General features: G+C 38.6%; 2 protein-coding genes and 1 non-coding gene across 3 annotated transcripts; 1 reads left to right on the top strand and 2 right to left on the bottom strand.

Moving 5' to 3' along the window:
• Positions 1–338: 338 nt before the first annotated feature.
• rpl24 (ribosomal protein L24) lies at positions 339–4,790 on the bottom strand. The gene is made up of 6 exons (XM_028590659.1): positions 4,687–4,790; positions 4,485–4,560; positions 3,562–3,672; positions 1,634–1,770; positions 684–747; positions 339–470 (listed from the first exon to the last, which is right to left on the bottom strand). Exons 1-6 carry the CDS (start codon positions 4,689–4,691, stop codon positions 390–392), a joined length of 474 nt encoding a protein of 157 aa, XP_028446460.1. The 5' UTR covers positions 4,692–4,790; the 3' UTR covers positions 339–389.
• LOC114564725 (small nucleolar RNA SNORA23) lies at positions 3,038–3,206 on the bottom strand. The gene has a single exon (XR_003693822.1). It is a non-coding gene; the product is annotated as a small nucleolar RNA SNORA23 (small nucleolar RNA).
• Positions 4,791–5,370: 580 nt separating the features above from the next.
• On the top strand, positions 5,371–10,766 carry cep97 (centrosomal protein 97). The gene is made up of 11 exons (XM_028590657.1): positions 5,371–5,533; positions 6,829–6,971; positions 7,107–7,265; positions 7,406–7,507; positions 7,631–7,744; positions 7,839–8,005; positions 8,113–8,277; positions 8,464–8,627; positions 8,777–9,428; positions 9,583–9,658; positions 9,895–10,766. Exons 1-11 carry the CDS (start codon positions 5,497–5,499, stop codon positions 10,414–10,416), a joined length of 2,301 nt encoding a protein of 766 aa, XP_028446458.1. The 5' UTR covers positions 5,371–5,496; the 3' UTR covers positions 10,417–10,766.
• Positions 10,767–12,680: the final 1,914 nt, after the last annotated feature.

Genomic DNA, 12,680 nt, shown 5'->3' with positions numbered 1-12,680 from the left:
TGGTCCGATGTAATGTGATAAAGTAGATGAACAGCCTAATTATTTTATGTATGTCTCATTAGATTTTTTATTCCTTTGGGCCATTTGTTTTTTTCTGCACTCTTGCCTAAACTAAATTGTTGTCCATTATCCCATCCTCTCACCGTTTTCTGATTTGTACTTTTCTGGAGACAGTAACTTAAATAAAAAAAAAAACTCAGATTATTAACTTATCAGAATCGTTCTAGAGAGAATCTAAGAATCGATTATTTTCCCACCCCTAATAAGCATGGCTTTGATATGGTTTTCAATATGATCTTGCTTCAACATTTATCTTATCAAATTACAAATCACACTTATGATGGTTAATCAAAAGTCTTTTATTCACAACCCTAAACAATAGGTCAGGTTTAGCGTTTTCCACCGACGCGGGGTGCGCTGACCTTCATGGTCTTAGCGATCTTGGGTCTCGGTGCTGCCTTTGTAGACGACTACAAAAAAGGAGAAATGCATTAAGTTCAGTTACAAATCACCATATTACAATTTGAAACCGACAATGAAGTTGTTTAAGTAATATTTCATTTCTTTCCAAATGCCACATAGTATTCTATAATTTGACATGTATACTATATAGCATCCCAGATTTAATATTGGTGAAAGGAAATACCTATAAAACAAAACTAGTGTATGATTTGTGTTCTTACCTTTGCACTTGGAGCAGCGGGCTTCTTGGCTGCCTGTTTGGCCTTCTTGGCCTCCTTGGCAGCTCTGAGAAAAAAGAAAGAAAAACAAATCAGCCAAACTACCCAAGTAGGAGAGGACATTATGGACACAATTCTTCGTGCTATCACGTAATCTTATAATTTGACAAAGACATAGGCCTATCTGAAAAAAAAAAAGTCCACTGAGAAACGATTTATGGATAAAACAACCATACAGCAACGTGTTTTCAGAAACATGCCTTCAGCTAATCGAAAAGAAAATACCTGGCAGAAACAAGGTACATCTTTACATTAATGCAAAAGTTTTATAAAAATGAATTATAGCCATAAAGCAGTCTTGATGATGAATTTGCAAATGTCTTAATACCCGTTAAGATATTTAAGAGATATGTACCTTGGTATAAAAAGTTTTATAAATATATTGCCTCACGACACAATATACATCAACAGTGTCTAACCCTCACAACAGAGATGGGGTTTATCAACAGGTTTGAGGCTGGTTATTTCCTGGACACTAGTGTACCCAATTGTAAAGCAGTTTCCAGCAGAGCTCTCCATATTGCAATTTAAACCATAACTGTAGTTTAGTACATGTTATGCTGTAGCTTGCCACCACATCCATTTCTCCTACATTTAAAAAAATAAAGCCGATATTTTTAAGTTTTCAAATGCTGAATTGATTCCACATTTATTTATAAATAACATTTCAAAAAACATGAAAACATGCTGCAAGATTAGACATTTTGCAAGGCCAGCTGTGGCCCTTTACCACCAAGATGTCCAACTCAAATTCCACAATAGTAAGTGCATAATGTCTCTCCTGCTAAAACTACAGCCCCTCAATGTTGAGTTAAACTGGCCAGATTCAAGAGCAACCAAGAAACTGGATGATTTAAATCAATACATAAAAAAGGTACAGTTTGAGTCCTCACCTGATGGCCTGCTCCCTCTGGGCCTTGCGGACCTCAGGTTTCTGGTTCCTCTTGGCCATGATCTCAGCCAGGGAGGCACCAGTTATGGCCCTCTGGAATTTCACTGCGCGGCGGGTACGCTTCTTTGCCACCTCTTCCTGTTAAAAACAAATTAAGAGACCTTAGTTTATTTTTCCACAATATGCTCTACAGAGTAGAACTGCACGATATGAGGAAAATAAGACATGCAACAAACTTGTTGAATATCTCAATAACGATATTACTTGCGATATATAGATATTAAAGTGTACTCCGTTCTGCATTTCTGCTTAAATACAACACATTGCTTGTTAAATTTAAACCAATGAAAGTAAATAATTTCCAACACTTAATGAATATAAATTGCACCATTAGAAAAAAGAATGAGTTACATTTTACAGTGCAGTTTTGATATTTTCTTTCAACTAATGTGAGTAAATTGCAGTCTTTGGCAATATGTGGCAGCCTTTTGCACGAGTTGATATCTTGAAGATTTAAAAATAAATAAATAAATATATATATATATATATATATATATATATATATATATATATATATATATATATATATATATATATAAATAAAATACATATGAGCAACCCTACTACACACTCATCAGCAACATGTCCAACCCAGCCAACCTCTGTTCACTCAATGACAAAGGATAAAGAGTACCCTACAAAACCAGAATCTTACATGTTCATTTTGTTTATATCAAAAAATAAAATAAAACCCCATTCCTCTGGGTGTTGAATCAGTAAGGCTGCTACCCGATAGATCAGAGACTTGACGTTAAACCTAACTGCAAAACTTTCTGGATGAAACTTCAGTCCACAGCTCCAAAGATTGAGGTGTAACCGTAAACTTAATGCAAGTTGTTTTAACTACATTTTTCAGGAACGCCAAATCTAACCACTCTTTTCCCAATACAACTTTCCCAGACTGGCAAATCTATCCCCGGATGGGTTTCACCTAACCAATATCAAGAGTTTAGAGTGTCTCCAACCATCATAAACAAGTCTGTGTGTGCGTCCTCTGACACCTTTACCATACACAGATTATTATTTTTATACTATAAAAAATAGAAAATGTTAGCTCTTAATGTCACTTTTATTAGCCACCAAGTAAGTTCCAAACATACTGCAACTTGTGTAACTAATTTATATCTAACCCAGCTACAATGATGCTGATTACCTAACCAATTATTGATGCGTTAGAATAGTTAGTGTTGATGAATTTCACCCATTCTACTTTACAATATAGACTGACACCAACATTTTAAAACTAAGTTATGCCATGCAGTATCCCTGAAATGCTGGTATTTTATTAGTGCTAGCTGTAATGGAATTAGTTTGCACATTATACAGTTACAGGTGAATTATTGTAGCATGTAGGAGAGTTTGGAGGCTGGCCAATGGTAAGATGTCAAGGACCAGTACTATGATCTCCAGTTGCTCTATGGCTGCAGGTGTGGAGTGAGCACTGCTGCCCAGCCTGCAAAACACAGTCAGGCAACAGCACATAACACAGACTAACACCGTGCACACCGTCCACCCGCAGCCAAAAAAAAAAAAAAAAAAAAAAAGAAGTGGGTTGTTATAAATTGGTGGATTAATTAATGTATCCATTTATATCCATCAATCCAAAATAATGTATTACCCACTATGTTAGCAGTGCTTTTATACATTGGTAAAAGTTGTAAAAACAACTGCAATGGGCTTTTGCCAGCTGTATTAATCATAAGCACATAAAGCATAATAAAAGCCCAGGTACAAAATTCATTATCAGCAAAATATATGCACCAGACTGTTGATGAACAAACGCTACTTTTAAAAGCAGATATGACATGCTTTTATTGAGACAACACTGAGTTACTATAAACGCAGTAATATACAGAGCATGTTACTTACAGACTGTCCCTTCTTGTGCTTGCGTCTGTACAGCACAGTCCAGTTGATCTGTCTTGGGTTCCTCTTGGCCAGGAAGGCAGACTCGCACTTGCCATTCAGAAACTGGAACACCTAACAAAGACCGGAAATCACATCCTCAGATTACTAATTCACAAATCCCCATATAATAGACACTCACTAATGTTCAGACACATATGCATTATTGCCATTTTACAAAATCACTGACAGGTGCAATTTTTAGCATCCACACAATGTGACACATTGCATTGTGGGATTGTTCGCAGAAAGTAATGTTCATGCTATTTACAATAATTTGTTATATTGTGGGAATTAGAGGTCCCTGTGTAGTACAGAATACAAATAATTCAGAAGTTTAACTAACAAATACAAGCTAAATGTGGTAAACTGTGATGAATGAGAAGAGATTATGCAAACAGCCATAAGAACTGGGAAAAGCAAATTACTAATGGCTTTTCCTGGATGTATTGCATTAAGTAATACAATAATGAAGTGAACCATAAAGACCTGTGCCTTTACCTTTGAAATAATTTAGATATCAAGATAGTTAACGTTACTTATGACAGTGACATTTGTATTTTGTCACCATTGCAAAGCTCTTCAACGGTTTTGGGGGAAAACAATATCGTAGCGCCGCTAATAAGCGGTGCACTAATTAAAATAATATCTTGTTTAGGTGCTACTTTGTGTCGCTATCAGTTTACGGTAACGTAACGTTAGCACTTAGCAGGTTTCATTAGCATTCAATGTAGCCGACAAGGCCAATTTCAGAGACAGTTGCTTATGTTACAAACGTGTATATATGGGCGACAAAGACAACGAATACAAAGATTGAATCGGTGAATTGTACTTCCAACGTATCTACAGACAGAGCAACTGGAAACCGGTGTTGGCGGAATGGTTACCTTTCCGTCTATCCTGGCGTATCGGCGGCCATGGCCGGGGTATATTTTATACCCGCTGAAACTGCACAACTCGACCCTGAAAACGACAAATATATGGCATCACTAATAGAAAAGAGTACACGTTCACTCTCAATGTAGATAACATCGTTAGAATGTTTGTTTAAGCGTTGAGATGGCATTTGATAGTATTCTGTACACTCACTTCATGATGGCTACGAGAGGGCACAAAACCGGAAAGAAAGATGACGGATGCGGAAACGGAATAGGGAGACTGCAACTCGATATTTATGAACTAATAAACAGTATAACTTATTGTCAGAAAGTTGACGTGTTGTTAATACTTTACGCATAACATACACATATAAATTATCTTTGCTATTGTAAAAAATAGTTTAATCAAATTAATACTTTGGCCTATCATCACCATGGATATGTTCTTTTTTTCTTTTTTTAAACTTTATTTCAAAAGATAATTTACAGAAATTCAATCACTGCAATATGTAAACCAATAAAATACAAACATATGTGTAAATAATATATGAAAGGGAAAAAAGGAAGTAGTCTAGCATAGGAAATCCATAGATATGTTCGATATGTTCACAATGTTGACGTCACAATCTGAAGGTTTCTAGCTGGTTGCTAGCAAGCAAGCGGCCAAGATTTCTGGATTTAAAATACAATAATAAAGAGGTGAATTAAGCAAATTTTAAAAAGATATTCACTTCTAGGAATTGCATTTTTTTACCATTAACTTTATTAGCTAGGTTATAATTTATTTATTACAACCTGGCTGGCGGTAAGAAACGACGAGAATTGTAGTCTTTTCAAGACACATGATGCCACTTTGTAATGAGCGAGACAGTCTGTTTGAACTACATTTCCCACAACCTCCCTGGCGTAGCCGTTGGACAAGCGACGACGCTTACGTTAGCTAGCTACATCTTCAGTTCACACAACAGTCTGTCGCAAGTAGAGTTGTTAGCTAACGTTAGGTGTTGCCTAAGGCGACAGGATGGGTGTATCAGATTTACAGTTCGATACCAATGCTGGTAAGTGGCTCTAATGTTGTTTTGGTCAGACAGACAACGATGGTCCATTTTGTGTATTGGTAGCCGTAGAATGTTCATTACCAGCTAGCTAGCTAGCTAACGTAAGCTAGCATACATCACCTATCTGCCGTTAGATGACATTAGCTACAAACATCAAGTGTGTCAGAGGATGCAGATCAATATATCCGATGTCAGTCCTATGGCTTCAGATTTATAAATTACCTTGTAGCAAAGTTTAACAAAACTTAAATATCAGACCAACTCATGTTGTGTTGTGTTAATATTCTGCAAGTTGTCTAGGTAACGTTAACGTTAGTTAGTGAAAGGTATTGTCTTTTGTTACTTGGCAGATATTTAAATAGAAGTAACGTTAGCTCTACCGTCCGACCAAAAGTGGTTGCTTTGTCCTTCTCTTGTCTTCTCTATTACTCCTTTCTTAAAGGGTTACTGCAGTGATTTAGTGTTAGACTTTCATAAAGTTGGAGGACTTGCAGAGACGGATTAAAACAAAATCAGTGCAACCCGGGTTTATCCTGAGTTTTAAGCTCTGTACCAGCTTCAAAATTACTGTATCCTACAAATATAATAATGTAGGCTAACTTAGTAGCATCATTCATTAGTCTCTGGTGAATGCCCTCGTTTTTCAAACTCCATGCCTCCAGTTTATAACACAGATTTTTGTTTTGTTTATTTGAAGTCTCAAGCAGTAAAGGTGTTGAAATTAATCAAATAATTAATGCATCTAAATCGTGGACATGGACGATGCTGCATCGATAATCGGCAGGCTCATAATCGATTATTTCTGTTTACAATTTAATGTAGGCCTAACAACATTTCTGTTTACATATTCTGTTATGTTTTGCACATTCAGGAAGTGCCATATGCTCAGTGCTGTAGTTTTATGTATCCAATTTATTTAGTATTCAAGCACTGCAGAATGTTTTGTTTTTGAAGCTTGAAAAGCTATGAATTAAATATCCTATATGGCTTTAATAGAAAAATGAATTTGTCGCATTGAGATATCGAATTGAATCGCTGACATGATAATCGTAATCGAAATCGAATCGGGAGATCAGTGAAGATTCACACCTCTATCAAGCAGCCTAACTCAGAATAACCCTAATCACATTAAGCGGACCTTTTATGTGTGAATTTGGCCGTGTGTCTGCCCCAAGCTTTACTGCAGGTGTATACTGTATGTATGCTTAACTGCATGTAGCCATGGTAATTAGCAAAAGAACAGTTGGTGTAGTTTTCCAGTCTGTTTTATCTCCACCTTTTTTTGCTCCTACAAGGACCTGTGGTGGACCTTTCAGCCCGGGGTATGCAAAAGCTGGATCCGAGTTTCACCTGCACCGAGGACACTCACACTCTCATCCTGGACCGTAACCATATAATGAAACTGGACCACCTGGAAAGGAGCCCAGGCCTTCAGCAGGTGGTTAAACCCTTTGAAACCCTTTCCTGGTTTTGCCTCTCTTTGCAGACTTCTAGCATAGTCACTGATGACTCTGTGCCTGCATATGTTCTTGATTTAATGCCTTTCGGTAAATCTTTGTCTTTTTCCCTTAAGCTATCTGTAGCCAGTAACCGTCTGGTGAGAATGATGGGCGTGTCTCGGCTAACAGAGTTGACAGTCCTGAATCTTCCCAATAACAGTATTGGATACATCGAAGGGCTGAGAGATCTGCCGCACCTCAAATGGCTCAACCTGTCTGGGAACAATATTAAGGTGAGGAGAAGAGAGATTCTCACATACTTTACTGATCATATTTAAGTTATTTATAAAAAAAAAAAAGTCATTGCATAGATGAAACTATTGTTTCAGCCTGTGTGTTAATATGTTAACTGACTGTACACTCTTTTACACAGGTCATTGAGCAACTCAACAACTGTGTTTCCCTTCAACACTTGGATCTGTCTGACAATAACATATCTACCATTGGGGATGTGACCAAACTGGTGGCATTAAAGGTGAGCGCCGGAGCGTCCAAGGTCAAAAGTTTAGCATAAAAAAAAAATATTATTTAATAATGTTCAGTTATTTTGTCAATTTTCTTTTATGTATCTTTAATGCATTTTCTGTCAATATTGCAGACACTATTACTCCATGGAAACAGCATTACAACACTTCGTACTGTGCCTGCTCACCTACCTGCACATTTATCCATTCTCTCCCTGGCAGAAAATGAGATAAGGGATCTTAATGAAGTAATTATTGTTCCCCTCACTTGATACAGCAGCACTAATCTCCATTTAAATTCTATAGAGGCTATGTATCTACTTTCTTCTAATTATTCCATAGGCGTCATACCTGGCACCTCTCCATGAACTGGAGCAGCTGTCCATTATGAGCAACCCTTGTGTTATGGCCACCCCCTCCTTGCCAGGTTTTGATTATCGACCATATGTCATGAGTTGGTGTCTGAGCCTGAAGGTCCTGGATGGCTATGTAGTGTCACAGAAAGAAGGGTCCGTACATTCCTATGCTGTTACAATTTGCTAGTTAAGATTAATGCAGGAATTCTGTCTAAATGTTTGAATCTCTCATTTATTGTGTATAATTGTCACGATTACAGTCTCAAAGCAGAGTGGCTCTACAGTCAGGGAAAAGGACGTACATATCGACCAGGTCAGCATGTTCAGCTGGTTCAATACCTGGCCACTGTTTGCCCTCTGACATCATCACCGGCCCTGGAGACGGCAGAAGACGCCAAACTGGAGAAGATCCTCAGTAAACAGAGGTATAAATCTGAATTTAGCAGCACTGCTTTGCAACATGAAGCTCAAAAAACACGACGCCACAGAGACGCCAAGACTGTCCTCCAATAATCACTTCATGGCCATGATAACTCTGCCATACATCCTTCTTAATAGAGAATATTAACTTGAATGACCCCATGCTTACACTGACATTTTTTGTCTCTCAGGTTTCATCAAAGGCAGCTGTTAGAGGAGACCCGAGGAGGCTGCCCCAGCCCTCCTCGTCCAACTCAGCTAGATGTGGAGAGGCACAGTCCTTCACATCCAGTCCCACAGGGGGAGGCCAGAGAGGTAAAGCAACCAGCTGCTGCTCCCTCAGTCCTGGAGGCAGGTAAGAGGGCGTCTTTTTCTCTCTATGGGGCAGGTCCGGTGCATCAGTTTTTATTGTTTCTCTTTACAAGTAGTTGTGATGTGACTACCTGTTTGTGAGCATCCTTTTTTTAACAAGTTAAACCGTTTGGGGTGTCTACTTTTGTGCAGAACCAGTCGTGCAGTTTAACACCTGGGTGAGCTGTGATTCTTCGCACCCATCATTGCCGGTAGTCCGCAGCCCAAGGCTCAGAGAAGAGCACATCTACTTGGAGGAAGTGCAGACAGATGAGGAGAAACTCAATGGCAGCATGCTTTCGTCAGAGTCCACCTTTCTCCCCTTTACATCTGATCTGGAGCCACAAACAACCCACTCTGACAGCGAGGACGAGACAGAGACATTTGAACCTGATTCTCTAGCTCCAAAGCGGCCAGCACAGCCCAAAAATCACAAAACAAGCAAGACACATCATTTACCCCCAGTGGAAAAGCAAGAGAGAGTTCTTGAAGAAGAAGTTATTTCTGGTGCAGCCACAACAGCTGGATCACTGGACGTCAGAGTTAGCACACCACAAAATCAACTGGAAACATCCTCTGACTTAGGTAAGGCAGAGATGAAAGAAGACCCCAAGCAGGAAGAAGTTGCTATGTGTGCCAGTAAATCAAGTTTGATGGAAGCAGACAGGGCAGCAGTTAAAATACAGTCATGGTGGAGGGGACAGCACACTCGGTGTTGTCACTCCATGGCCAAAGAGGTGCGCAGTGAAATCCGCCTGCGCAGGATGCAAGAACACATCGTCTCCCTGTCTGGAAAGTTGGACATGTAAGTGACTGACCATCAGCATTGTTTATTTTCTATTTTACTTATGGTATGAGAATGGTTGTACTTTAACAAATATTACATATTGTTATGGATATAGACATATTTGCTCATATTTACAATGATTGCTAATAGGTAAAATGGGATTTGTTTGCAGGGTGCAGCAGCAGTATGAAGAAGAAAGGTTACAAAGGCTGGTTCAGGAAGAAGCTGTAAAGTTTCTGTGGAAACAGGTCAGTGATTGAAGTGGTCATTTATCGTGGCAATCCACCTAATAGTAGTTGAGATATTTTAGTCAGGACCAAGTGGTGGGCCGACCGACTAATCGACAGACCATCAGACGAACATTGCCATCATGTTGCTAGCATTGCTATAAAAATATCCGGAGACAATACACCTTAAAATTGCCTTGCAACATTTAACATGGCTTCCTCATTAGTTTAAAAATGTCCCCATGTTTTCCTTGTAGCTCCAGTCTATGCAGCTGTGGAAGCAGTCTGTGGAGCAGCATCTGGCTGGCATTAGTAAGGCTGTCACCCCGGCTCAGATCTCAGCTTTTGGACTTTGTGAGGCTGCCCCACCTGTTTCATCCAGCACGACATACCCACCCTGCACAGACGTCTTGTTCCCAGACTCCGGTTTCCAGTCAACAAGTGATCAGCAGGCAGCGCAGGAGGATAGCTTCCTGAGCAGTGGGACAGCAGACTCTCTGAAGACGGTGCAAACACTGAGTCCTGTTTGTAGTGGCTTCGCTGGTGCTAGCGATGGTGTGGACAGCGCAGACTGCAGCCTGTTGGAGCAGTACCTCTCCTCTGTACAGCAGCGGGAGGAGGAGGCTGAGGAGGTGATCAGTGATAAAACAGAAACGCCACAGCCCTCCTCACCATTATCACCCAGCAAAACAGCACAGTCCAACTCCCCCCCACAGAAGGCAGCAAACAACCAATCAGAAGTGCAAAGAACAGAGGAAACCACTCCTGGCCTGGTCTGAGTATCTAAACCAAATAGACACCGGTAGGGAACTACTGAGTGTGTTTAAATTGGCCCTGATTGTAGGATCAGGATGCATTGCTCTTAAAACGTTGTCTGACAACTGCACTTATCTTGATTACTGACCCAGATCTCAAATAGCAGTGCACTTAGTTTCCTTTGTTTATCAAGACTGATTCCAGGACAGGCTTGAAAACAACACCTTACTGTGAATGTAACTCAAGTTTTTTTTATACGTCACTACTTTGATTCATGACTTTAATGGACATTTTCCTCTCTGTGTAAAGACAATGATTGTGATGTAGCTTCAGAAGGTATTAGTAACTTTAAATAAATTATTTAATGACGAAATACAGTGAATAGGTTGCTACCTCTACTGATCAAAGGACCAGGTATGGTATATCCTATTCTCTTTATCAATATCCCCTGCGTTAAATATATGTAAGGAGTAGATGTGCTGAACATAGTGCACTTGTAACCACATACTGTGTGTGTGTGTGTGTGTGTGTGTGTGTGTACACACACACACACACACACCCCTCACATTTTAGTAAATATTTAATTATATCTTTTGAAGAAATGACACTTTGTTATTAATAATGTAAAGTATTAAGTTTACAGCTTGTATAACAGTGTAAATGTGCTGGCCCCTCAAAATAACTCAACACACAGCCATTAATGTCTAAACCGCTCGTGACAAAAGTGAGTCCACCCCTATGTTAAATTCCCATAGAAGCCGGCAGATTTTTATTTTTAAAGGCCAGTTATTTCATGGATCCAGGATACTTTGCATTCTGATAAAGTTCCCTTGGCCTTTGGAATTAAAATAGCCCCCCCACATCATCACATGCCCTTCACCATACCCCCCCATCATCACATACTCTTCACCATACATAGAGATTGGCATGGTTTTATATCGGTTAGCCTAATAGCTGGTTTGATTTGCATTGAGAGATGATTTTATGGAAAGTACCCCATGCCAATCTCTAGGTATGGTGAAGGGTATGTGATGATGTGGGGGCTATTTTAATTCCAAAGGCCAAGGGAACTTTATCAGGATGCATAGTGTCCTGGATCCATGAAAAATAAAAATCTGTTTATTTAATGGCTGTGTGTTGAGTTATTTTAAGGGGACTGCACATGTACACTGTTATACAAGCTGTAAACTTAATACTTTACATTGTAGCAAAGTGTCATTTCTTCAGTGTTATAAATATTTACTAAAATGTGAGGACAAGATGTGTGTGTGTCATATATATATATATATATATATATATATATATACACACACACACACACACACACACACACACCATACATGAAACAACAAGCATATTATCAATTATCCCATACAGTGTTACTACTGTTTTTTTTTTTATCAACTTTAGATCACATCACCTGAGAATGTTGTAGCAAAACATTTTAAATAAATCTGCAATTATCGTTTTCCAATTATTGTTATTTGGTTTCATATAGAAATGATGGTTGATGACACATGCTTTTCATCCTATGACAAGTCAACCTTTGTTCTGTAAAGAAGATATATTACATACACAACAATTCTGTCACTAAAATAATTTATTAATGGACTCAATGTTTATAACCACAACACATTATAATTGGTGAAACATTTTGGTATTGTATGGCCTGGTTCATATTCATGAGTTGTTGCCAAGCAGTGGTGGAAACAAAGTAATGCCTCAGTATAAAAATACTATATTACAATCGAAGTTCTGCATTTAAAATATCACAGAAGTATAAGCAACAAAATGTACTTAAAGTATTAAAGTAAAAGTACTCATAATGCAGGGTGGCTACTGTCAGTAATATACTTTTATATTATTGGATCATTATTTTTTTACTCAAGTAGACTGAGCTAAACCGGCCACATGGATCATTGTCATTAATGTAAATATGTACCCTGTGCTTTAATGCTGTAGTTGGTAAGGTGGAGCTTATTTTAACTACTTCATAATCATATACTTTTGTTAGTTTAATCAAGTGGTTCCCAACCTTTTTGGTCTGAGGCCCCCCCACTGCCCTGTTAGATAAATCCACGTACCCTTTCATCAATTCCCAATGTGTTCCAAATGTTTCAACTATTTATCCATTACTTTTAGCTAATTATTTGTAATGTTTAGTCAGTACTTTTGATTACCATTACAGCCGCCTATGCAATATTTTTTGCTTTTTATTTATACTATTTATGTATTCATTATTTTAACTACCTGTTTAAACTTCAGGTGTTACTGCTGATATATTCTT

Source organism: Perca flavescens, chromosome 11, assembly GCF_004354835.1.
Source record: "Perca flavescens isolate YP-PL-M2 chromosome 11, PFLA_1.0, whole genome shotgun sequence".
Lineage (NCBI taxonomy): Eukaryota > Metazoa > Chordata > Actinopteri > Perciformes > Percidae > Perca > Perca flavescens.
Note: the sequence above shows the minus strand (reverse complement) of the source record. Positions and strands in the feature narration are given on the sequence as shown.

Bases quoted from the DNA above. Each gene is read 5' to 3' on its own strand.
- rpl24 (XM_028590659.1), bottom strand. The intron at 3,673-4,484 runs GTAACCATTCCG...GGTCTTTGTTAG, and splicing joins ACGCCAGGATAGACGGAAAG to GTGTTCCAGTTTCTGAATGG. The intron at 1,771-3,561 runs GTAAGTAACATG...TGTTTTTAACAG, and splicing joins AGCACAAGAAGGGACAGTCT to GAAGAGGTGGCAAAGAAGCG.
- cep97 (XM_028590657.1), top strand. From the start codon at position 5,497: ATGGGTGTATCAGATTTACAGTTCGATACCAATGCTG. The intron at 5,534-6,828 runs GTAAGTGGCTCT...TGCTCCTACAAG, and splicing joins ACAGTTCGATACCAATGCTG to GACCTGTGGTGGACCTTTCA. The intron at 7,266-7,405 runs GTGAGGAGAAGA...TCTTTTACACAG, and splicing joins TGTCTGGGAACAATATTAAG to GTCATTGAGCAACTCAACAA.